The following is a 25,932-nucleotide window of genomic DNA, read 5'->3' as shown; positions in this document are numbered from 1 at the left end:
ACTACAGAGAGAAGAGTTTGTGCCTCTAACAAGGTAGGGAGATGGAAAAGAAAAGTAAAGGGAGAAGAAAGAAGGAAAGAAAGAAAAGAAAACAATCCAGTTGGGGGAGGACCCCCGCGAGGAGCCAGGCTAAGGCCGGGGGCGAGAGCCTCCAGCACAGGAGAGCCCCGCCCCGGAGAAGCGGGAATTTTAAAAATCCGCACCAGATTCTTCCCAGAGGGAAGGGTGCTCACAGGGAGCAGGGAACTCGGGCAGAACCGCAGAAGGGGCAGTGGAGCCCCCAGGTTACCGGGGTCACTAACAGAGGAAGTATGCCCCGGGGGAGAGCACCCCACACCCCCCGGGCCGAGCGCGGGAAAGCAGCTCGGCCGGTGGCTCCCGCGGAGGGGGCTGCGCGGCCCCGGGAGCGCGATTCCACCGGCGCAGGCCCTGGAGCCCAGGGCGCCAAGGGACACAGCCAAGGATCCTGCGCTCCCCACAGGACAGGCGGAGATGGGGAGGGCACAGGACAGCAAGGACGCTCCTGTCACCTGGCACCCCCCGAGCTGTGCAGATCAGCGCCCCCTGCCCCTAGAGCATCAAGGCCAGTACAGACTGGGAGCTGCGGTAGTTAGTGCGGGAGCTGACTCCAGGGCCGGGGACCTGGCCAACGCCAGTGGTGGTGTTCCTCCTGGTGCCTGGGATGGAACGGGGCCACCAGGGAACAGGGGCCTCACAGGATAAACAGCTCCCACTGAGCTGTGCACCTGGCAGGGGGCAGAACACCTGTCCCCCAGGTGCACACACCTAAGAATCAGCACATCAGGCCCCTCCCCCAGAAGATCCCCTAGAAGGATAGGGGAAAAGCAAGTTCTTGACCATGCAGCACTGGAAAGCTCCAGGGGAAGTCGAGGGATTTACAGTATATAGAACCAGAGGATACCTCTCCTTGTTTTTTTTTTTTTTTTCTTTTTTCTTTGGTTTGTATTTTTCTTTGTTTTCTTTTTTTTTCTTCCTTTTCCCAGTGCAACTCGTTTTTAGCCATTCTGCACTGAGCAAAATGACTAGAAAGAACTCACCACAAAAGAAAGAATCAGAAACCATATTCTCTCCCACAGAGTTACAGAATTTGGATTACAATTCGATGTCAGAAAGACAATTCAGATGCACAATTATAAAGCTGCTGGTGGCTCTAGAAAAAAGCATAAAGGATTCAAGAGACTTCATGACTGCATAATTTAGATCTAATCAGGCCAAAATTAAAAATCAATTAAATGAGATGCAATCCAAACTGGAGGTCCTAACGACGAGGGTTAATGAGGTAGAAGAAAGAGTGAGTGACATACAAGACAAGTTGATGGCAAAGAAGGAAAGTGAGTTAAAAAGAGAAAAACAATTAAAAGTCCATGAGGAAAAATTAAGGGAAATAAATGACAGCCTCAGAAGGAAAAATCTACGTTTAATTGGGGTTCCAGAGGGCGCCGAAAGAAAGGACGAGAGGGCCAGAAAATGTATTTGAACAAATCATAGCTGAGAACTTCCCTAACTTGGGGAGTGAAACAGGCATTCAGATCCAGGAGATAGAGAGATTTCCCCCCCCCAAATCAGTAAAAACCGTTCAACACCTCGACATCTAATACTGAAACTTGCAAATTCCAAAGATAAAGAGAAAATCCTTAAAGCAGCAAGAAACAAGAGATCCCTAACTTATATGGGGAGAAATATTAGGTTAACAGCAGACCTCTCCACAGAGACTTGGCAGGCCAGAAAGGGCTGGCAGGATATATTCAGGGTCCTAAATGAGAAGAACATGCAGCCAAGAGTACTTTATCCAGCAAGGCTTTCATTCAGAATGGAAGGAGAGATAAAGGCTTCCAAGATAGGCAGAAACTGAAAGAATATGTGACCTCCAAACCAGCTCTGCAAGAAATGTTAAGGGGGACTCTGTAAAAGAAAGAGGAAGTCCAAAGAAATAATCCACAAAAACAGGGACTGAATAGGTATTATGATGACATTAAATTCGTATCTTTCAATAGTAACTCTGAATGTGAATGGGCTTAATGATCCCATCAAAAGACACAGGGTTTCAGACTGGATAAAAACACAAGACCCATCTATTTGCCGTCTACAAGGGACTCATTTTAGACCTAAGGACAGTTACAGCCTGAAAATAAAAGGTTGGAGAACCATTTACCATTCAAATGGTCCTCAAAGAAAGCAGGGGTAGCTATCCTCATATCAGATAAATTAAAGTTTATCCCAAAGACTGTAGTAAGAGATGAAGAGGGACACTATATCATATTAAAAGGGTTTATCCAGCAAAAGGACCTAACAATCATGAATATTTATGCCCCTAATGTGGGAGCTGTCAAGTATATTAATCAATCAATAACCAAAGTTAAGACATACTTAGATAATAATACACTGATACTGGGAGACTTCAACACGGTGCTTTCTATAAATGACAGATCTTCTAAGCACAATATCTCCAAAGAAACAAGAGCTTTAAATGATACACTAGACCAGATGGATTTAACAGATATTCACAGAACTTTACATCCAAAGGCAACTGAATACACATTCTTCTCAAAGTGCACATGGAACTTTCTCCAGAATAGACCACATATTGGGTCACAAATCAGGTCATTACCAATACCAAAAGATTGGGATTGTCCCCCGCATATTTTCAGACCATAATGCTTTGAAACTTGAACTTAATCAGAAGAAGAAATTTGGAAGAAATTCAAACATGTGGAGGTTAAGGACCATCCTGCTAAAAGATGAAAGGGTCAACCAGGAAATTAAGGAAGAATTAAAAAGATTCATGGAAACTAATGAGAATGAAGATACAACCATTCAAAATCTTTGGGATACGGCACAAGCAGTCCTGAGAGGGAAATACATCGCAATACAAGCATCCCTCAAAAAACTGGAAATACTCAAACACAAAAGCTAACCTTGCACCTAAAGGAACTGGAGAAAGAACAGCAAATAAAACCTACACCCAGCAGAAGAAGAGAGTTAATAAAGATCCGAGCAGAACTCAATGAAATAGAGACCAGAAGAACTGTAGAACAGATCAACAAAGTCAGGAGTTGGTTCTTTGAAAGAATTAATAAGATTGATAAACCATTAGCCAGCCTTATTGAAAACAAAAGAGAAAAGACTCTAATTAATAAAATCACAAATGAAAAAGGAGAGATCACAACCAATACCAAGGAAATACAAACGATTTAAAAAACATATTACAAGCATCTATATGCCAATAAATTAGGCAATCTAGGGAGGAATTGAAGCAGTCATCAAAAACCTCCCAAGACACAAAAGTCCAGGGCCAGATGGCTTCCCAGGGGAATTCTATCAAACGTTTAAAGAAGAAACAATACCTATTCTACTAAACTGTTCTGAATGATAGAAAGGGTTGGAATACTTCCAAACTCGTTCTATGAGGCCAGCATCACCTTAATTCCAAAACCAGACAAAGACCCCACCAAAAAGGAGAATTATTGACCAATATCCCTGATGAACACAGATCAAAAATTCTCAACAAGGTACTAGCCAATAGGATCCAACAGTACATTAAGATGATTATTCATCATGACCAAGTGGGATTTATCCCCATGATGCAAGGCTGGTTCAACACTCATAAAGCAATCAATGTGCTAGATCATATCAACAAGAGAAAAAGCAAGAACCATATGATCCTCTCAATAGACTCAGAGAATGCATTTGACAAAATACAGCATCCATTCCTGATCAAAACTCTTCAGAGTGTAGGGATGGAGGGAACATTCCTCAGCATCTTAAAAGCCATCTACGAAAAGCCCACAGCAAATATCATTCTCAGTGGGGAAACACTGGGAGCCTCTCCCCTAAGATCAGGAACAAGACAGGGAGGTCCACTTTCACCACTGCTATTCAACATAGTACTAGAAGTCCTAGTCTCAGCAATCAGGCAACAAAGAGAAATAAATGGCATTTAAATTGGCAAAGAAGAAGTCAAACTCTCCCTCTTCGCAGATGACATGATACTCTACATAGAAAACCAAAAAGACTCCACCCCAAGATTGCTAGAATTCATATAGCAATTTGGCAGTGTGGCAGGATACAAAAATCAATGTCCAGAAGTCAGTGGCATTTCTATACACTAACAATGAGACTGAAGAAAGAGAAATTAAGGAGTCAATCCCATGTACAATTGCACCCAAAAGCATAAGATACCTAGGAATAAACCTAACCAAAGAGGTAAAGGATCTATACCTTAAAAACTTCAGAACACTTCTGAAAGAAATTGAGGAAGACACAAAGAGATGGAAAAATATTCCATGCTCATGGATTGGAAGAATTAATATTGTGAGAATGTCAATGCTACCCAGGGCAATTTACACATTTATTGCAATCCCTATCAAAATACCATGGACTTTCTTCAGAGAGTTGGAACAAATAATCTTACGATTTGTGTGGAATCAGAAAAGACCCCGAATAGCCAGGGAAATATTAAAAAAGGAAACCATAGCTGGGGACATCACAATGCCAAATTTCAGGTTGTACTACAACAGTGTGGTCATCAAGACAGTGTGGTACTGGCACAAAAACACACATAGATCAATGGAACAGAATAGAGAATCCAGAAGTGGACCCTCAACTTTATGGTCAACTAATATTCGACAAAGGAGGAAAGATTATCCACTGGAAAAAAAGACACTCTCTTCAATAAATGGTGCTGGGAAAATTGGACATCCACATGCAGAAGAATGAAACTAGACCACTCTCTTGCACCATACACAAAGATAAACTCAAAATGGATGAAAGATCTAAATGTGAGACAAGATTCCATCAAACTCCTAGAGGAGAACACAGGCAACACCCTTTTTGAACTTGGTCACAGTAACTTCTTGCAAGATACATCCATGAAGGCAAGGGAAACAAAAGCAAAAATGAACTATTGGGACTTCAGCAAGATAAGAAGCTTTTGCACAGCAAAAGAAACAGTCAACAAAACTAAACGACAACCTACAGAATGGGAGAAGATATTTGCAAATAACATATCAGATAAAGGGCTAGTTTCCAAGATCTATAAAGAACTTATTAAACTCAACAGCAAAGAAACAATCTAATCATGAAATGGGCAAAAGACATGAAGAGAAATCTCACAGAGGAAGACATAGACATGGCCAACACGCACATGAGAAAATGCTCCGCATTACTTGCCATCAGGCAAATACAAATCAAAACCACAATGAGACACCACCTCACATCAGTGAGAATGGAGAAAAATAAGGCAGGAAACCACAAATGTTGGAGAGGATGTGGAGAAAGGGGAACCCTCTTGCACTGTTGGTGGGAATGTGAACTGGTGCAGCCACTCTGGAAAACTGTGTGGAGGTTCCTCAAAGAGTTAAAAATAGATCTGCCCTATGACCCAGCAATTGCGTTGCTGGGGATCTACCCCAAAGATACAGATGCAGTGAAATGCCGGGACACCTGCACCCCGATGTTTATAGCAGCAATGTCCACAATAGCCAAACTGTGGAAGGAGCCTCGGTGTCCATCGAAAGATGAATGGATAAAGAAGATGTGGTTTATCTATACAATGGAATATTACTCAGCCATTAGAAATGACAAATAATCACCATTTGCTTCAACGTGGATGGAACTGGAGGGTATTATGCTGAGTGAAGTAAGTCAATCAGAGAAGGACAAACATTATATGGTCTCATTCATTTGGGGAATATAAAAATAGCGAAAGGGAATAGAAGGGAAGGGAGAAGAAATGGGTAGGAAATATCAGAAAGGGAGACAGAACATGGAAGACTCCTAACTCTGGGAAACGAACTAGGGGTGGTGGAAGGGGAGGAGGGCGGGGGGTGGGGGTGAATGGGTGACGGGCACTGAGGGGGGCACTTGACGGGATGAGCACTGGGTGTTATTTTGTATGTTGCAAATTGAACACCAATAAAAAATAAATTTATTATTAAAAAAAGAAGATGTGGTTTATGTATACAATGGAATATTACTCAGCCATTAAAAACGACAAATACCCACCATTTGCTTCGACGTGGATGGAACTGGAGGGTATTATGGTGAGTGAAATAAGTCAGTCGGAGAAAGACAAACATTATATGGTCTCATTCATTTAGGGAATATAAAAAATAGTGAAAAGGAATAAAGGGGAAGGGAGAAAAATGAGTGGGAAATATCAGAAAGGGAGATGGAACATGAGAGACTCCTAACTCTGGGAAACAAACTAGGGTGGTGGAAGGGGAGGTGGGTGCGGGGATGGGGTACTGGGTGATGGGCACTGAGGGGGGCACTTGATGGGATGAGCACTGGGTGTTATGCTATATGCTGGCAAATCGAACTCCAATAAAAAATTTTTAAAAAATAGAGAAGAGAAATTATCAGAGGTAAATACTTGGTAAAGAAGTAAAACTGTATCTTTATATGATACAACAGTATAACTGGAAGGCTCTAGAAAATCAATGGTCAATGATAAAACTGATTCAAACTACAAGAATTCAGTAAGGTAGGAAAATCTAAAATTAACAGACAAGTCAATGTAACTTTCACATATGCAAAACAATATCTAGAGAAACTATGGAAGAGAGATACAATTTACATCAGTAACAAAGAAGACTGAATATTTAGGAATAAAGTTATCAAAAAATATGTAAAACATATATGAGGAAAACTTAAAATTATTCTGGAAAGACATAAAAATAGACAAATGGAAAGCAACTCACGTGATTGAAAGGGTGCTCATCATCCTAAAGACATCAGTTCCCATAACTTGGTTAATTGATGCAATCCCATTAAAATACCAACAAACTTTTTTTTTTCTGGAGTTAGACACATTGATAATAAAGATTATTTGGCAAAACAAACATGCAAGAATATCCAGAAAAACAGTAAAAAAGGAAATCTATGCCAAGGGACTAGGCCTATTAGACATTAAAACATGCTACAAAGCTTCTATAATTAAACAGTATGGTACTGGCATACGAATAGATCATACATAGATCATAGAGCAGTAGAACAGAATAGGAAGTCTAGAAATAGAACTAAGGATGTATGGAAATTTAGTATATAATAAAATGGCATCTGAAATCATTAGGACAGAGACAGACTTTTAATAAAGGAGGCTGGGTAGCCATTTGGAAAAAGATACAATTAGATACATAACTCATTTCATACTTAAGAATAAACTTCAAGTGAATCAGGAGTCTACATTTAAAAGAAAAACCATACAAGTTATGAAAAAAAAAGTGAGTGGATTTCTCATAACAGTAGTGTGGGAAAGAGTCTAACTATGACTAAAAATACAGAGGGAGGGATCCCTGGGTGGCGCAGCGGTTTGGCGCCTGCCTTTGGCCCAGGGAGCGATCCTGGAGACCCGGGATCGAATCCGGAATCCCACATCGGGCTCCCAGTGCATGGAGCCTGCTTCTCCCTCTGCCTGTGTCTCTGCCTCTCTCTCTCTCTCTCTCTCTCTCTCTCTCTCTCTCTGTGTGTGTGTGTGACTATCATAAATAAATAAAAATTAAAAAAATACAGAGGGAATAAAATACTGTTTGACTGTATAAGGTTTTTTTTTTTTAAGTTTGAATAGTAAAGCTACCATAGACGTAGTCAAAAAACAACTATCAAACCAGCAGAAAACACCGGTGCATGTGTCACAGATAAAGGATAATATCCCTAGTATGTAAAGAAGTCTTTGAAAATGCAGAACCAAGGATCAAAAACCCAACAGAAAGATGGGAAGTCAGCAATTTACAAAAAATAGCCCTTAAATAAAAATTGTTCAAAATTTCTCATAATTAGAGAAATGCTGTAATGATTTTATTTTGAAGATACATTTCTAACAACACAATGTTGTTCATTACAGCATTGTTTGTAGTTGAAAAATATTAAATAACAACCTAAATGCCCATTTATGGGAGAGTGGTTTCATAAATTGTCATACATTAATGCAATGGCGTTTTATACAGTTTTTTAAAAAATGGAATGAAGATCTATATCAACTTATTTGAAATGAGTTCTAAAATACATTGCTAAGTGGAAAAAAAAAACAAGGAGCAAAAGAATGTCTATACTGGTAGTATGGTATCTTCCAGGTAAAAAAGAACAAAAGGAAATAAACATGTTTCTGTTCCTTTGTAACAAGGATAATGGAGCACTCCCAGGGCCTTGATGGGAATGAAATAGAAAGAACAAGGAAAGGGAGTGGTATAGAAGAGATGAAGAGAGAGTGACACTTCTCTAAGTACACTGTCTTATGTATTATCATGGTTCTTGCCATGTCAACATGTCACACACTCCTTAAAACAAAGAAATAAGGAAAATCAACTGGGCAACTGAAAATGGAATACAGTTTTGTTTTAGTTTTATAAATGAATAACATACTCATACTGAAGCAAAGGGGGCAGAAAGAAAATACAGTAACTGTGGAACACAGTATGTTGACTATATGTTATAAGGCTAGGACAGCACTATACACAAGTAGGTGAACAACTGAAACTACTTTGTATTATATGCTAAGAAAGAACAAAAAAGTAAGCATATTGTAGACAATGAGAGCCATGTTTCTCACTGTTGGGAACAGGCTAGAATAAACTCTAGAGTGTTGGGTTGGAATTGGAGGTCTCAGAACAAACTCATGTCTTTAATGTATATAATGTGTGTGTATGTATGTATATATACATACACACATATACACATGTGCAGAAACTTGATAAATGACATTGATTTCATTATACACAAGTGAGAAAAGGATGGAATTTTGGAGATGATTTTTTTTAACCAAGACAAGGTATAAGCAATAAAAAATGATAAATTTGACTCCCACCAGAACTAGAAATTTGATGGAATAAAAGACACTAAAAACAAAGTGATAAGTCAGAAACTCAAAGAAAATTACTGTGATATATATAAATCATGACTGATTAGAATCCAGAATATATAAAAATTATATCTAATCAGTAAGAATAAGACCACACAACAAAAAACAGAACAAAGAATCTGGGGAAGCAATACTCAGAAAAGGAAACTCAAATGATCACTAAACATAAAAATATACTCAATCCGTAAATAATTAGTGAATGCAAGTAAAAACTACCATAAGATAACAATTCATACAAATAGACTGACAGAAATTTGAATATGATATATTTCTCTGGGTCAGTATGTGGAGAAAAGGGTACCACTTATCATAGCTGGTAGAATGTTAGTACAACCACTTTGAGGAACAATGTGGTCATATAAGAAAGTTGAAGATATATACACACTTTGACTCAGTCATTTTACTTCTAAATATATACCTTAGAGGGAAATTTTTGCACAGGTACACAAGTTGGCATGTTTAAGAATGTTCAGTTCATCCTTAAGAGTGAAAAATGAAAATAATCTTTTAACTAAATGCTGGATCTCTAAATCATGGTATAGTCATACAGTGGAATTCCATACAGCAGAGGAAACAGATGAATAAGATCAACATGGAAATGTCTCAAAAACTTAAGTTTGTGTGTAGGATGGTATACACAGTACGATGTTTATATGATTAAAAATATGCAAAAAGCAATGTTACATATTGTTTATGTTATAAATATTTATGTGGTAAGAATATAAAACCCTATTTGGAGTTGTAGTGCCAGTCTTCAAGATGGCACCTGATGATTCCCCCTTCTGGTGTTCACAGAAATGTGGAGTCCTGTCCCACATTGGATTAGGATTGGTCTCTGTCATTCATAGCATATGGCAGATATGATGGTAAGTCATCTCCAAATTAGGTAGTAAAAAACTGTGGCTTCCATCTTTAGCATCCCATTTTTAATTTCTCTTGGATTTGTTGCTGGAGGGGGAAGTAAGTTGCTATGTTGTGAGCAGCCCTCGTAAATGCCCATATAGTGAGGACTGGAGTCTCCCACTCATGAGGAACTGGGGTCTGTCAACACATGAATGAATGTGAGGAGTATTCTTAGCCTCCACTCAATAATGAGAAGTTTCAGACAACAGCTTGACAGCAACCTCACGAGAGAGCCTGAGCCAGAACCACCAGCCTCAACCAGCTAAGTGTCTCCCAGACACCTGACCCACAGGAACTGTGTGAAGTAATAAATGTTTGTTGTTTTAAGAAGCTATGTTTTGTGGTAATTTTCATGTGACAGGAGCTAATACAGAGTTGGTTATTTCTTGTGAGGGATGGTCAGAAGATCGTGGAGAGGTACAAAGCAGTCTTCAGCTTTATCTGAAATATTTTATTTTATTTATTTTAGATTATTTATTTACTTACTCATAAGAGACACAGAGAGAGAGGTAGAGACACAGGCAGAGGGAGAAGCAGGCTCCATTCAGGGAGCCCAATGTGGAACTCGATCCTGGGACCCCAGGATCATGCTCTGAGCTGAAGGCAGATGCTTAATTGCTGAGCCACCCAGGCGTCCCTGTTGAAATATTTTATTTTTAAAATAAAAAATCAAAAGCAAATTTGGCAAGATGTTAAGATTCATCAAACTTAGATACCTGGCAAGTAGTTGTCATTAGTTAATTCTTTGCACTTACCTGAATGTTTGGAATATTTCACATGCAGAAAAACAGTGCCTTCCAGGGTTGTCCCTTACTGGCAGGAGATATCCTCCACTGTGCAAACCTGAATTGGGTGTTCATTCTTCTCTCCTGTCACTAAATGTGCCAACTGTCTCTGAAAGCTTTGCCAGGTCACTTACATTTTGCAGGATTAAAATGCAGAACTTCAGAAGCTAACATTTTTTGGGTGAGTTGTGCTATGTATTTTGGGTTTCTGTTATGACATATGAGAGACAGTATTCAACTGGACATTTTTATTTAAGAAATTATGGTGCTGGGACACCTGGATGGCTCAGCGGTTGGGCATCTACTGTTGGCTTAGGTCATGATCCCAGGATCTGGGATCGAGTCCCACACTGGGCTCCCTATGGGGAGGCTGCTTCTCCCTCTGCCTCTGTCTCTGCCTCTCTCTCTCTCAGTCTGTGTCTTTCATGAATAAATAAATGAATATTTAAGAAAAAAAAGAAATTATGATGCTGGGGGTGCCTGGGTGACATAGTTGGGCATCAGACTCTTGGTTTAGGTTCGGGTCCTGATTTTAGCATCGTAGGATGAAGCCTCGCGTTGGGCTCCAGGCTGAGTGTGGAGTCTTCTCGTCCTTCTCCCTCCCCCTTTGCTCCTTTGCCCCACTCTCTGTCTCTTGAAAATAAATAAAATCTTTAAAAAAATTATGATGCTTATAAACTTTCTAAAAGCCCCCATATTTGGATAATATATACATCAAGAACAGGTTGTCAATATGATTTAAAGCTGAAAAAATGTATATGGGTTCTGGTGAAATTATTTAATTAAGAAGCAAATCAAAAACGGTTAAGCCATAGCAACTTAACATGATTATAAAGTGCTGATTATTCAAATTAAATTAATTAGTCACAAATTCCCCCAAGAACATTAAACTACTCCCCAGTGGCAGAAAAACTGGCAATGTTACTCTTTCATTAAATATATGCTGGATTATTTTCTTTTCCTGGAAATATGGAAAGCAATAGAATATTTACTGGTCAACTTACACAAAAAGATCAGAAAACCTGTAATTCCACAACCAATATAGGAATGGTGAATAATAAGAAAGGCTTCTTGAGGCTTAATAACTATATGTAAAATCTTTTTAAAAAGAAAAAAAAATGCCCTGTCATTTCTGAGCTTGTCTCCAATTGCCCCCCATCTGGGGTTAAGTAAGGATTTCAGGAGAATGAGCTTTCAGGAAGCTCGAAGAAAACCCTGCTTTCCTGTTGATCAGAAGTTTAGCTTAAAATACGATTTTGAGCATATCTGCTTTTTGGTGGTTTCCCAGCTAATTTTCCTTGCCTTCTGTTTTGTCATGAGGACAAGCACTAAGGCGAAGAGGAGAAAGAACATCTTGCCTCTACCCAATCTATCCTTTCTTTGTTCCGTTCACAACTAGGTCTACATTCTAGAAGTAGTTCTGGAAGGTTGAAATGACATGGGCTGGCACAGGAGTTAGTGAAGAGCTGAATCTCCCAGTTAAATGGCCCCAGTCTGGGGACAATAAGCCTTGAAAACTGCCTGTGGCTCTAAGGGCAATGGTAAAATGGTATCTCGGTGTAGAGAAATGAAGCTTGAATCTCAAATCAAGGAGCTTGACCTTTATTTTGTTGACTTGTGACCCCAGAGAGCTGCTAGAAGATTTTTAATAGGGAAGGGACATAAGACTAGCGTTTTAGGTAGCTCCCTCTGTGAAGCAATCAAAACTTGACAAAGTTGATATACTAGATAGAGCATAGATGGAATGTCCTGGAAAGATAAATATAGCTGTAAGAACATATATTTATGAGAAAAAATTGGTAGAGGAATAAGGCAAGGAGAGTGTATTAGTCCAATTATATATATATATATACACATACATATATATAGTATAATTATATATAGTATATTATATATATTATATAATTATATATATTGTATAATTGTATTAGTCCAATTATATATATTGTATAATATATAATTTTATATGGTTATAAATACTGTTTTATGTAAAGAGATTTATTATGAGGAATTGGTTAATGTAAGTATAGAGGCTTAAACATCCTGTGATCAACTGTCTGCTAGCTGGAGACTCCGGAGAGCTGATGCTGTTCCCATCTGAGCCTGAAGGCTGTAGAACTAGGAGGGCAGCGTTTCCCCTGAGTCTAAGGGTAGGGAAAAAAAAAACAAAACTGCCCCAGCTTGAAGGCAGTTAGGCAGAAGGAATCCTCTCATACTCAGAGTTTTCTGAGTAAAAGGCTATTTTGGATGAGCAACTGGACAAGTCCCACCTATATTGGAAAGGGCAATCTGCTTTACACAGTCAACTCTTCCAAATGTTAACCTCATCCAGAAACATCCTCAGACATACATAAGAATAATGTTTGAGCAAATATCTGGGCACTCCATGGCCTAGTCAGGTTGACACATAAAATCAACCATCACAGAGGATTTTGATGACAATATGCCAAAATGAAATGGAATAAACAAGGTTAGGAGAAGGTGGGGGGGCTGGAAACTGACAAGTACTGTCTGGGATCTGCTAAACTGATGTTCCTGGCAACAGGTGGAAACAATACACAAGAAGGTGGATGTGAAAAGTGTGATGCTCAGGGCTAGAGTCTGGGGATCCTTTAGCACACACATGTAGTAACCAGGTCAGGATTATCCAGGGATGGGTTGAGAAAGAGGGGAACAGTTAAAAAAGAGAGTGAGAGAAATGGTAGAAGACAAGGAAAATCAGAAGAGTGTTGGATCAGAAGCTAAGGAAGTAGAGTTTCCACAGTTAATGGGTGACTACAACTGTTATCAAAGAGACTCAAGTGAGGGATTGAAAAATATCCTTCAGGGGCGCCTGGTTGGCTCAGTTGGGTAAGCATCTGCTGGCTGAGGTCGTGACGATCCCAGGGTCCTAAGATGGAGTTCTACATTGGACTCACTGCTCGGCGGGGAGCCTGTTTCTCTCTCTCTCTGCCCATCCTGCCTGTTCATGCTCTGTCTCTATCTCTCTATGACAAATAAATAAATAAATAAAATCTTACAAAAAAAGAAAATATCCTTCAGTTCTGGCAATCAGGTCCTCACTGGGGACGCCCTCCCTCAGTGAAAGCAGTGCCCATAGGGAAGTGGGAACAGAAGCTGGTAATGGATGGAAGGCAGAGGGGGGATGTGGAGTGTGGGCACTGTGTTTTAGGGAGGTGAGCATGTTTGGGGGCACAAGAGCAGTTGAGAAGGAAGGAGAAGCTAAAGAAATTAGTGAGTGGGATAATGAATGGTGCAAGGCCACAAAGCAGTGACCAGGGACTCTGATCAAGACAACAGGCATGCCTGTAGAGCTAAGAGGCAGAGGGAGAGGAATTTAATTAGAATCAAAGGAGGGTGCTACTCATTCTTGTGGGAAACCAGAATTCATCGAGATGTATATGATTTTGTAGGGAAGCAGAATTGTGAGAAATTGGGGGAGATCCTGCTTTAGTATTAGTAGTCTGCTTTCTACTTCATTATGAAGAATAAAAGTTTTCTGCTGAGAGAGAGGCGGGGCTTAGAATTTTAAGAGTGGGTGGAGGATATGCCTCTAACTCCTCTCCCTTCCTCCAGAAATTCAGGTTTGAGTTTGTAAGTATTTATTGGAAGGAAATACAGAGGAATGAAAAATCCATTTCACAGGCCAACTTCCCAGAGGACTGGAATATACAGAAGACTAAACAGCTCTGAATGGCTCAATAATATAAATTATTCAAAAAGTTGTCCTGGTGATCTTATCATCCTTCAGTAACAGGTGTTCCTGCTTCCTCCCCTTGCAACTGTGCCATATACACAATTCAGCATTTTCCTACACTTTCTACTTGTTTCTCTGCAACTGCTACCCATAAGTATCTATATTTTCTTTCTCTTTCATGTTTTATACTTACTCATGAATTGTACTGCTTAAGTTTTGCTTGCTGGTTTCTCTTTTTCAGCTTCAGATTCTACTCTCATCCTTTGACTTTATTATTATATCTCAAAAATAAAGTCCTTATGAAGGAGGCTCCTCTTGGAGTTCTCTACTACAGTACATGCTACTGGATAGAGTTCTTGTCTCAGGTGATGGTCAAATTTGTTGGGGTTTTTGTGGTTTGGGTACCAAGCATAGTGACCTAATCATAAGACACTCAAATATCGTAGGCAACTCTTACATAGGTAGTTGTGGGCAAAAGTTAAAAAGAGTGACAACTCCATGCATGGATTTCATATTCAGAAATGTGCAGGACTAAATGTGCAGGACTAAATAAATGTGAAGGACTAAATATATGGATATTTACACATACACAAGATTACTTAAGTCCTGAATAAATGAGTTCAAGACTATTTCTTGTTCTTGGGTAAATGACCCTATATTGTAAAGATGTCAGTGTCTTTCAAGTTAATCTATAAATCCAATGCAAAGAAAATTTAAATACCAATGTTTTTTATTCAAACTTGACAGGTTATTTTAATAATTCAGCTGGCAGAGAAAATGAGAATAGCCATGAAAATTTTTTCAAGAATAATAATGATGAGAAAATGTTTGAGATCTCTGTGTATGTGTGTGTGCAAATGTATGTATACATACATGTGTTTTTGTATGTGTGTGTGTGGTGCTGGCCCAGATATAGATAAGTCAATCAATGGAACAAAAAGAGAGCCAGAAACAGAACTAGGTATGTTTTAGAACTCAATAATATAGGTAGCATGTCAAATCCATGGTAAATGATAAGAGTATTCTATCATTGGTGTTGAATCAATAGGATACCTAGGTAGAAAAACAAAAAAGTGAACCCTCTACCATAAATCATGTATCAGAATAAACTTCATATGGATTTGAAATCTAAACATTAAATTTAAAACTACCAAGGTATCAGAGGGCAAATATATAATAGTATCATTATAACTTGGGGAAGGAGAATCTTCCTAAGCATGAAACCAGACTTGTAAGACATAAAGGGAATCTTAGATTTGACTACATAAAAAGCACAGTCTTGGGGTACCTGAGTGGCTTGATCACTTAAGCATCTGACTCTTGATTTCGGCTCAGGTCATGATTTCTGGGTTGTGAGATAGAGCCTACTTCCGTCTTCACACTGAGCATGAAGCCTGCTTAACATTCTCTCCCTCCCTCTTCCTTTGCCCCTCCCCAATCCCCTCTCTCTGGTGTCGGCATGCACTCTCTATCTCTCTCTAAAACAAAACTAAAAGACAACCTACGAATGGGAGAAGATATTTGCAAATGACATATCAGATAAAGGGCTAGTTTCCAAGATCTATAAAGAACTTATTAAACTCAACACCAAAGAAACAAACAATACAATCATGAAATGGGCAAAAGACATGAAGAGAAATCTCACAGAGGAAGACAAAGACATGCCAACATGCACATGAGAAAATGCTCTGCATCACTTGCCATCAGGCAAATACAAATCAAAACCACAATGAGATACCGCCTCACACCAGTGAGAATGGGGAAAATTAACAAGGCAGGAAACAACAAATGTTGGAGAGGATGCGGAGAAAAGGGAACCCTCTTGCACTGTTGGTGGGAATGTGAACTGGTGCAGCCACTCTGGAAAACTGTGTGGAGGTTCCTCAAAGAGTTAAAAATAGATCTGCCCTATGACCAAGCAATTGCACTGTTGGGGATTTACCCCAAAGATTCAGATGCAATGAAACGCCAGGACACCTGCACCCCGATGTTTGTAGCAGCAATGTCCACAATAGCCAAACTGTGGAAGGAGCCTCGGTGTCCATCGAAAGATGAATGGATAAAGAAGATGTGGTTTATGTATACAATGGAATATTACTCAGCCATTAGAAATGACAAATACCCACCATTTGCTTCAACGTGGATGGGACTGGAGGGTATTATGCTGAGTGAAATAAGTCAATCAGAGAAGGACAAACATTATATGGTCTCATTCATTTGGGGAATATAAAAATAGCAAAAGGGAATAGAAGGGAAGGGAGAAGAAATGGGTAGGAAACATCAGAAAGGGAGACAGAACATGGAAGACTCCTAACTCTGGGAAACGAACTAGGGGTGGTGGAAGGGGAGGAGGGCGGGGGGTGGGGGTGAATGAATGGGTGATGGGCACTGAGGGGGGCACTTGCCGGGATGAGCACTGGGTGTTATTCTGTATGTTGGCAAATTGAACACCAATAAAAAATAAATTTATTATTAAAAAAATAAATAAAAATAAAAAAATAAAAGCACAATCATTTATTTTAAAAAACAGCATAGCAAAGTGAAAAGAAATGTATTGATTGAGGAAATTATTTCCAAATCACATGATAGGTAAAATGCTAATATCTCTAATATGTTATTTATCATAAATCAAGAAGCAAAATACAGCCAGAGGGGGAAAAAAAGAGGAACAGAGGATGTAGACATGCTTTATCTCATATGAATAATAGTAAAAAGTATAAAATTTGAAATTTTAAAAAAGTATACCCATGGCTACTCTGCCAATATACCATGTGTACCTCAATTATTAAACATGCTATTTTTTGGAGAGAGTATGCTTAATACTCTCTTCATAGGAATGAATGCAGTTTAGCCTTAATCCTGGGTATAAAGGAACATCCTATGACCCTTCATTCAGTATATGAAAGAAAAAAAGGCCAGATTTCAGATTCTAGAATAGATTATAATCTGCTCTGATTACATATTAAGTCTTTTTAGTTGATTGAACAAATGTCACGATAATAATATCACACTCTTTCCCAGAACCTTGGGCCTTTACCTTTTCATAACTTCTGTGCTGTCCAGAGATATTCTTAAGGTCTCAAACACATTCATAAGTCCTTCATATGCAAAGTCCACAGCTTTATTTCTTCTTTATTGTCTCCCACAGTTTTATTGGAGTTCCTCATTCATACTTCATACATGCTGACCATTTGCTTATATACACATCCATTTCCAGATTTAACATTCCTTCTTCCAAGTCAGACCTTCTTTCTGAGATTATTTTTCTCATCTGGAAGACCCTTTACTGAGATCCAATAGGTGGGTAAATCTTTCAATGTTTACCCAAAAATGTCTTTTCCCCCCCTAATTTTTGAAAGCCAGTTTCACTTGGGAGTTCTATAGCAGGCTGGCAGGTAATTTTTCCCAGCACTTTTTATTTCACTGTCCTCTGCTCTCCATCATTCCTAAAGAGTTAACTCTCAGGCTGTGTTGCTCTTTTAGTAGATACTCTTTTCCCCCCACCCTATGATTGCTATAAAAATCTTCTGTTTGTTTTTTGTATTCAGCAATTACACCACACGGTATTTAGAGAGTGAATTTATTTACTTTGATACTTTTTTTTTGGTCTGAGGATCCATGTCACTAATTAATTCCAAAACATTCTTGGTCAATATCATTTTCCATAATGCCTCTCCTAATTCCCTCTATTCCTTCCTTCTGGAATTATCCTATGTTTGCATATTCCATTCTATTCTCTGTGGCTCTTAACCTCTTCAATATTTCCATGTCTCTGTCCTTTTGTGCTAAATCCTGTGTAATTTCTTCAAATCTGCAGTTCATGAATTATCTATTCTGTAGAACTCCTCTACTTAGTTTCAATTATTATGTTTTCAAGTTTGAGAATTTCTACTTGATTCTTTGATAGTTTTTGATAGGCTCTGAATCATATTTTGAGTTCTGTCTCTTCTAAAACCACATGACATGCATACTTTTTTTGAATACTGTTTATGATAATTTTAATATTGAAAATCTTCTGGATGTGGCTCTGTTGTTTGTTATTTCTGCTGACTCTAACATGAGATTTTGTATGGATGTGTTTTGTGATTTTTAAAAATATTGTGTGTTCCTCTTTTTGGAACTCTATCTGCATGAATTCTTTGAGGCCTAGTTTGAGAATGCATTCCTCTTGGGAGATTTTGCTTTTATCCAGACCCCAGGTTATTTCAAATTTAAATTCTTGGCTTACAGTTTTTTTAAGATTAGGCAAAGAGTATAATGAGAAACATGTGCATTGGCCATGGTCACAAATTATCAGGGAAAACTTTAAAATTTTTCTTTGTACCAGAATGATCTTTAAATTTCATTTTAAAAGTATATAACATATCAAACATGCAGAGGAGTATGGTAACCATACAACAGGTATGTGGACATATGACACCAAAATCAAATTAATGGTTTTTGTTTTATTTATTTCACTTGTTTGTTTTTTTCTTTTTAATTTAAAATTGTTCCACAATTCTCTTTCTTTCTGGGAAAAATGTGTCAATTTGTATTAACAAAGTACAATTACATTCAAAAAGATTGAATACATGAGCAAATATAACAATCTTATTCTAATACATATGAACCAAAACTAGCTTAATTTATGAGTATGATTAGTGGTTTGAATGAGGGCTTGAAGGGAATGGTATGCATTTGGGGTAGCTGTTGAGAGAAATTGGACAAGATGATGAAAACAAACAAAAGGGTTGATAAGCAACAGCCATGAGAGCTCCACTGTGGTTGGAGGCCCACAACCATGAGCACCTATGTTGTAGTGTCCACGTATGACTGGAGTTCTGCTTGGTGGGTCTGGCAAAAGGATAAAGAGCTAGGGAATCCACAGGTAGAGTATTTTACAGAAGTGCTTTTCAGATTTAATGTGCATACAAATCCTGCTATCTTGTTAAAATGAAGGTTCTGATTCAGTGGGTCTGGTATGGGACCTGAGACTACACAGTGCTGAAAGTTCCCAGGCACTGCCAATGCTGCTGGTCCAGGTCTACTCTTTCAGTCACCAAGTGGGCCCAGTTATGGAGGGAATGGAGATGAAAAGGGTCTTGAACCAGTGGAAGAAATGAGAGGGCCTAAGGAACTGATGGGAGGTCTCTATGCTGAAAAAGAGCTACAGCAGGAGGGAGGTGAGCATTGCACAAGGTGAGGGGGCTAGTCAGAATGTGATCAGAACTGAGAGCTCATGTTGTAGAGCAGTTCTGGTTTAAGACAGAATCCAGGACACAGGTAGTTGAAGACTAAAAGTCTCTGAGTTAAGAAGGTCCAGAAGTTGGAAGTTTGCTTTTTACTTCTTGATTGAGCTGTCAGTCTAGCAAAACCTCCAGTAATTATGAATGGAACTGGGGTGGGAAGAGGGGAGGCTGCTAGCAGGTCTTCAATAAATGGGGCTGGATGGGATGGCTGTGAGAGTGTTTGAGAAACTGACCCTGGCAAGGAGGAGCAGAGGGCAGACAAAACTTCAAAATAGGATGAACTTTGAGGTTTGTACAGAAGCACAATGAATTGTTGGTATGTGCACAGTTGGAGCATCAGTACAGGAAAGGAGGTAGCGAACATCTTTGGAAAAGGTTGATTAGTAAGAGAGTTTGTTTGAAGTAGAATGATGTCATTAGTGGGGAAAAGCTGAGGGTTAACTGTGAGGGGATGAGTCTGGAGGAGATGCTCTGGGTGCCTTGCCTACCTGCAGCTGCTGGGAGAACTCATGCCTGTGACCTCCAGGTATGCATGGGAGGTAAACTCCTATCCCCAGAAGTAGCCAGTAACTGACTGATATGGGAGTACAAAAGCTCTCTACCTCTGTACAGGATGACTCTGTGGGGTGATTTATATTGTAGAGATTCTTTGTAAATGAGACCAATGACAAGACTCCATTGAGATCACACCTTTGCTCAGCAGCTTCCCTCTCCTTGTCCTGTTTCCCTAGTGGGTTCTTCCTAAAGAGCACTCCTTCAGCAAATCACATGTGCCCGAGTATCTGTCTCAGCTCTGCTTCCAGGGAACCTGATATAAGGCAGATAGTCCAGAAGTAGTCCTGGGAAGCAGACTCCAAGGACAGATCCTGGAACTGAATCATCCACCAGCCACTGGCAATGACAGAAAGAGTAGCAATGGAATGCTACAGCTTGTGGAAAGGAATACAAAGGCTTGTGCACTGTCTCAGTCCTTTGTGATGTATGAAGGGAAACAGGAATTTTAAGGACTATAGAATTGGATGGCCACTGCTGAGCAGCATGGATGCTTTGAAGGGAAAATGACAGATCAAGGCAATCAGACATCAATCAAAGTGTGAAAGCCAGAGGATCTCCTTGGCAGAACATTGAGAATACGAGTACATCAACCAGGCTTAGGTCCTAATCAAAGAGTAGTAGGTATGTCCTTTCAGCAAAGAAAGATGCTCTCTCCTATACCATAGTCAAATCTCTGAGCCAGAAGGATTGGGATCTTGAGACTCAAGATACAGATATCTGGATGGAAGTGCTTGAGAATCTAAATGCTCACATTCCCTAAATCCTATGGCCTGCAGAAGTGATTATCACTCCTTTGTTGTGAATACTACAGCCTCCGTTTCCTCTCACATAAAGCAGGTACCTTACCTGACCACATGTGTGTTCTTTAGGATCTAACACTTACCTCCCTTATTATCCACGAGACCAATCACTAGGGTCAAATCTTGGTGTGACCCAATCAGAAAGTGTTGGATCTGTTAAGGGAGGAGAGCAGTTAAAAGCCAAAGGACTTGAAGGAGCGGGCTAACCTTTCATGGTAGGAAAGGGAGAACATGCCTGAAAATGGATGGTTATAACATGCTATGGGCTCACGGAAGCTTGGAAAAAGTGATGGTCCACAATAAATGATGTGGATGTCAAAACTGTATGGCACACTATAGAGAAAGAGACAAGGAGCTAGACAAGTGGGCATGCTAGAACGGACCTTTTATGTAAGACTGGAAGACCCACCCAGCTGACCGTGTTCCTCAGGAGGGCCCAAGGACACACCTTCTCCTAAGGTGATAAGGGTTACATCAGCAGAGGCTCTCCTCTATAAACCTATAAACCAGGGTTGATAGTAGGAGACACTCTTATAAAACAGGACTTTCTGGTATCGATGGGAACAAGAGGATCCCAGAATTCCTAAGACCATGTGGCAGCACTTAACCATCAGCCAGATTGGGATGACAGTATGATGGGTGATCTGTGGGGATCTATGGAGGAGATCATGGTTCTCCTAGAGATAAGACATATGGGTGTCCAACAGAGGTATTACTTAATATGTATATCCCAAAGGAATCTGGAATGGATGAGCACCTATGGCTTTGACTCATATAACTATACTTTGTAAAATGGTAAATACCCAGACTTTCCAAGGGATTTTGGACACAAGTCCATAGTAGACACTGATACTCCTGTCCAGGTGCTAATAACCCCTAGCACATACCCCCTGTTAGATTAGGAGCATATGGGAGTCAGATAATTAGTGGAATTGTGAACCAGGTTCAAATAAAAGTGGGTCCCCTGAGTCCATGGACCTCAGTGATTATTTCTGCAATTCACACATGTATGATCAGAATGGATATACTTAGCAATTAGTAGACCCCTCACATTGCTTCCTTTGCATGTAGAATAAGAACTATTGAAGTAGTAGTCCATGAAATGGTCTCACCCCAGGTAAAATAGTAAATTACAAACAGTATTGTATCCTAGAAGGAATGGCAGAGGTTAGTGCCACTCTCAGAGACTCAAAGGATGTAAGGCTAGCGTTCCTATCATATCCTCCATTTAATTCACCAGTCTGTCCCCTAGAGAAAAAAACAGATGGATCATGGTGAAAGACATTGCCCCACCACAAACCTAGCTAAACAATAGGCTGAATGTGCCTGGTGTGGTAATATTCACTAGAGCGAATGAACACAGACTCTGGTGTATGGTATGTGGCTGTTAAGTTGGTAAAGGCAGTCTTCATGCCAATCAGAGTGAAGGATCTGAAACAGTTAATCCCCTATGGAATGAACATTAGTCAGTGAAACTGTGCCCCAGGGCCATGTTAAGTCTTCTGCTCACTGACACAGTAAAGTCTAAAAGGAACTTAAGCCATGTGAACATCTGCAGAATGGGTCCACTAAGTTAATGAAATCATGTTAATCCAATTGGATGACCAAGAAGTGGCAAGTACAGTGAAGGTCTTGGTTAAGACACGTGCTCCAGAAGGAAGTGATCAGCTCTTTAAATATGCAGGTGATCAACATGCTGACCGTGTTTTTAGGGGCCTACTGGCCTGTGGCAAGGCAGGACATTTCCTCCAAAGTAAAGGACAACTTATCATACCTTGTACTCCCTAACACTGGGAAAGAAATGTAACCCTTGCTAGGCTGCTTTGCATTTTGGAGGCAGCATTTTCCTCACTTAAAAATACTGCTGTGACCTATTTATCAGGTGACATTCCCAGAGTTCTGGAGTTGGTCTCAGCAGCTCCACCATTTTCCTATCTGGCTTCCTTTGTCCTCTTACAGGTTTTCTTGGCACACAATTCCCCAATAATTCATGGGTTCCCAGATCTGTGTCTCAGACTGCCTTTAGAGAACTCAACCTAAGACAAATTCATAGAAGGTATGAGGAGGTTACAGGTAAAGGCAGAGGGCTGGGTTTTATGTGATGGCTGAGGATTATAGGGATGAAGACAAACCATGGTTCCATGTGATGGCCTCAAATATCCTAACTGGATGTAGATCCTGGACAGAGGCTGCCCTCATGGGCCTGCGTGAGGGCTCCCTCACAGTGAGTGAATAAGGATGAAAACCTACATACATTTCCTGGGCACTGGCTAGTCATTTCCCCAGTAGTGTTTGTTTTTGGGAATTGCAGACATGCTGTACATGTATTTGGAGAAAATATTTCTGAACAGAGGTGCTGCAGTCCCTCCTCCAGTCATGTGGCTGACTTGGATTCCATGCAGGCATGATGGTAGCTAGACAGTAAATCTTTCCTGAATTTAATTTAATTTAATTTGGGAAGCCCTGGTGGCTCAGCGGTTTAGCACTGCCTTCAATCCAGGGTGTGATCCTGGAGACCTGGGATCGAGTCCCACATCACGCTCCCTGCATGGAGCCTGCTTCTCCCTCTGCCTGTGTCTCTGCCTCTCTCTCTCTGTGTCTCTCATGAATAAATGAATAAAATCTTAAAAAAAATTAATTTAATTTAAAAAGTATATTTAATACCAAGCACCGTGATAGTCACAATCCTCATTCCTAACATTACATTTTTTAAATGTACGTCAAAAAATGTATGGCACTTTGTAATCATTCTTTTCATGTCATTAATTCATTCAGCAAATATTATTCTATGCTTTCTATACATCAGACATATTCAAGGCTAAGCTAATAGTGACTGGGATTTTTTTTTTCCTCACAGCATTTTCCTATACAGATTTAAATACGAGAGAGCTGAAACATATACACCAGGAGTTATTCTCTATTGATCCTACGTTCTCTGTGTTCATGTTTTTGAGTGTTTGGGGAGGTGACACTCTTTCCTTCTTTGGATTATATGCCTCTAGATGATGTAAACCATGTGATTATTCTTTTAAAAAGTCTTTCATCATGTCTGGCAGGGTTCTGTCCCAAGGGGGTGACTCAGTGATGTCTTAACCACAACTGAGCACAAACACACACAAATACAAGTTCACGAGTCCACAAACAATTGTGATTAGTTCCATGAAGCTTGTAGAAACAAGACCCCAAGACTGTCTCAGTGCAGCTGGGTGCCATTTCAAATCTGCCAGCATGACAGACAGACAAGGACTTTTTTCTCCTCTTCTCAGCTTTCTGCCGATGAATTTTGCTGGGCACCAATTTTAAAAAGATCTGAAAGACACCATATTTTGAAAGCATGACACAACAGTGTTTCCCCTACATAATGAATATATTGATGAATTCTGACAAAAAGAGCTATGTTCCTGTCTTCTTAAGACAGCCATTTAAGCAAAATAAGTAGCACCCCCTGAACAGTTTGTTAAGTTGCAATACAGCATAGCCTAGTGAAGTGATAAATATGGATTTTGGGCATTCTGATTAATAATCCTGGCCCAGCCATGCATAAATGCTATGGATTTTCTTAATAAAGCAAAACTCAACTGGGACTCCATAGGTACCTTTAGAGTGAGGACACCCCGCCTTCTCAACTGGCCTTATCCCCTGGTTTTCTCATCTGACTAATAGCATCACAAATCACTTACCAGCCAGACCAAGAACCATGAAGACAGCTCTGATTTTTCTCTTTCCTTTCACTGCCTCCCTGAAATCCAATCCACCCACACTATTTGCTCCACCTTCAAAACATATCCAAGTTCACTTTTTACCACCTCCACTGTCATCCTGGCCCAAACCACCAGACCTCCTACTTGGGTAATGTTCTCGTCTCTAAAATGACCTCCCTGCCTCCCCTCTGGCCTCTCCCCAATCATTCTCCACAGAACAGCCAGGGCGTTCTTTCAAACACATAAATCAGGGCTGCATTGTCTATGTTAAAACCTCCCAACGGCACTTACCACAGCAAATAAGCCACTTGATGGATGATCTGAGTCCTGCTTGCTTAATGCTTGAGCTTTATTTCCTTCTATCTGCCCTCTTATTCCTGGAATTCCAGCCACACCTTCTTGCTGTTTCTTAAATACCTCCAACCCATTATGGTCTCAGGACCTGTGCATTTCGCACTTCCTCTGGCTGGAACATTCTTCCCTCCACATTTTCACAAGGTTGGCTCCTTCATAGCATTCAAGTCACCTCTTCTTTGATTACTGCAAAGTAACCCACTCCACCCTCAGATACTCCTTATACTATTACCTTTGGTGTACTGTCTTTGTAACATTTATATGAAATTATGTTATATGAAATTACATTATATTGTACATGTGTTTATGTCTTTCTCACTAGAATACAAGGTCACGAGGACAGAAACTCTATTTTGGATCTCTAGAGTCTAGAATAGTGCCTGGTATATTATAGGCATTCAGTAATATTTGTTGAGTTAATGATATGAGTGAATTAATGATATGAAATAATTACAAAATATTCTACAATTTATAGTGTACTTAAAAAATGTAACATTAAAAATAAGACTGTGACTCACAGTGCTTCACAGAGATCTATTTTTTAAATGCAATTAAATTCAGGAAGGATTGATTGCAGTTACATGTGCTCATGATAGTATGGACCTTGTGGACAAAATCTAATGGGAACATAGCCTGAGTCCCACCTTCAGTGTCATCTAAGAATTGTGCCCTTACCCCAGGTAGAGCCTGGTCTGGGTGACTGGTTGGCTACACGACAAGGGAGGGAAGAACTCAAATCTCACTGAGATTCTGAACATAACTAACAAGGGAGAATGGCAGGCCCACCAGTATAATTAGGAAGTTACGAGTTGCCGGAGTATCCACTTTGAAAGAGAAGGCTAAGGTAAAAGTTTTCAAAGGTGATAGTTCCATTTGATCTCTAGGAAACAGAGCAATAAGATTTGCTCAAGGTCATTCTAGGGATTACTGTCAGAAAAGGAAAAACAAAAGGCTATATAGCCTTTGGACTCTATGCTATTTTCCAGATTGAAGTTTTCCAAGCTCGGCAGTATTCTAGGTAGTCCCAGGGA

General features: G+C 39.8%; 1 protein-coding gene across 6 annotated transcripts in view; it reads right to left on the bottom strand.

The window, feature by feature from the left end:
- Positions 1 to 25,932, bottom strand: part of MTUS2 (microtubule associated scaffold protein 2) — a 577,843-nt gene that overhangs the window by 86,124 nt on the left and 465,787 nt on the right. Inside the window, exon 9 of one of the 6 annotated variants that reach the window (XM_055317374.1) lies at positions 23,547 to 24,155. The exons of the other annotated variants lie outside the window; for them this stretch is intronic. Coding sequence (XP_055173349.1) covers positions 23,925 to 24,155 — 231 coding nt within the window. The 3' untranslated portion in view covers positions 23,547 to 23,924. Of the gene's footprint in view, positions 1 to 23,546; positions 24,156 to 25,932 lie in introns of those variants that run through there. 6 annotated transcript variants of the gene reach the window in all.

Source organism: Nyctereutes procyonoides, unplaced genomic scaffold, assembly GCF_905146905.1.
Source record: "Nyctereutes procyonoides isolate TBG_1078 unplaced genomic scaffold, NYPRO_anot_genome, whole genome shotgun sequence".
Classification (NCBI taxonomy): Eukaryota; Metazoa; Chordata; class Mammalia; order Carnivora; family Canidae; genus Nyctereutes; species Nyctereutes procyonoides.
The sequence above is the reverse complement of the archived record's forward strand: the minus strand, read 5'-3'. Positions and strand labels throughout refer to the sequence as shown.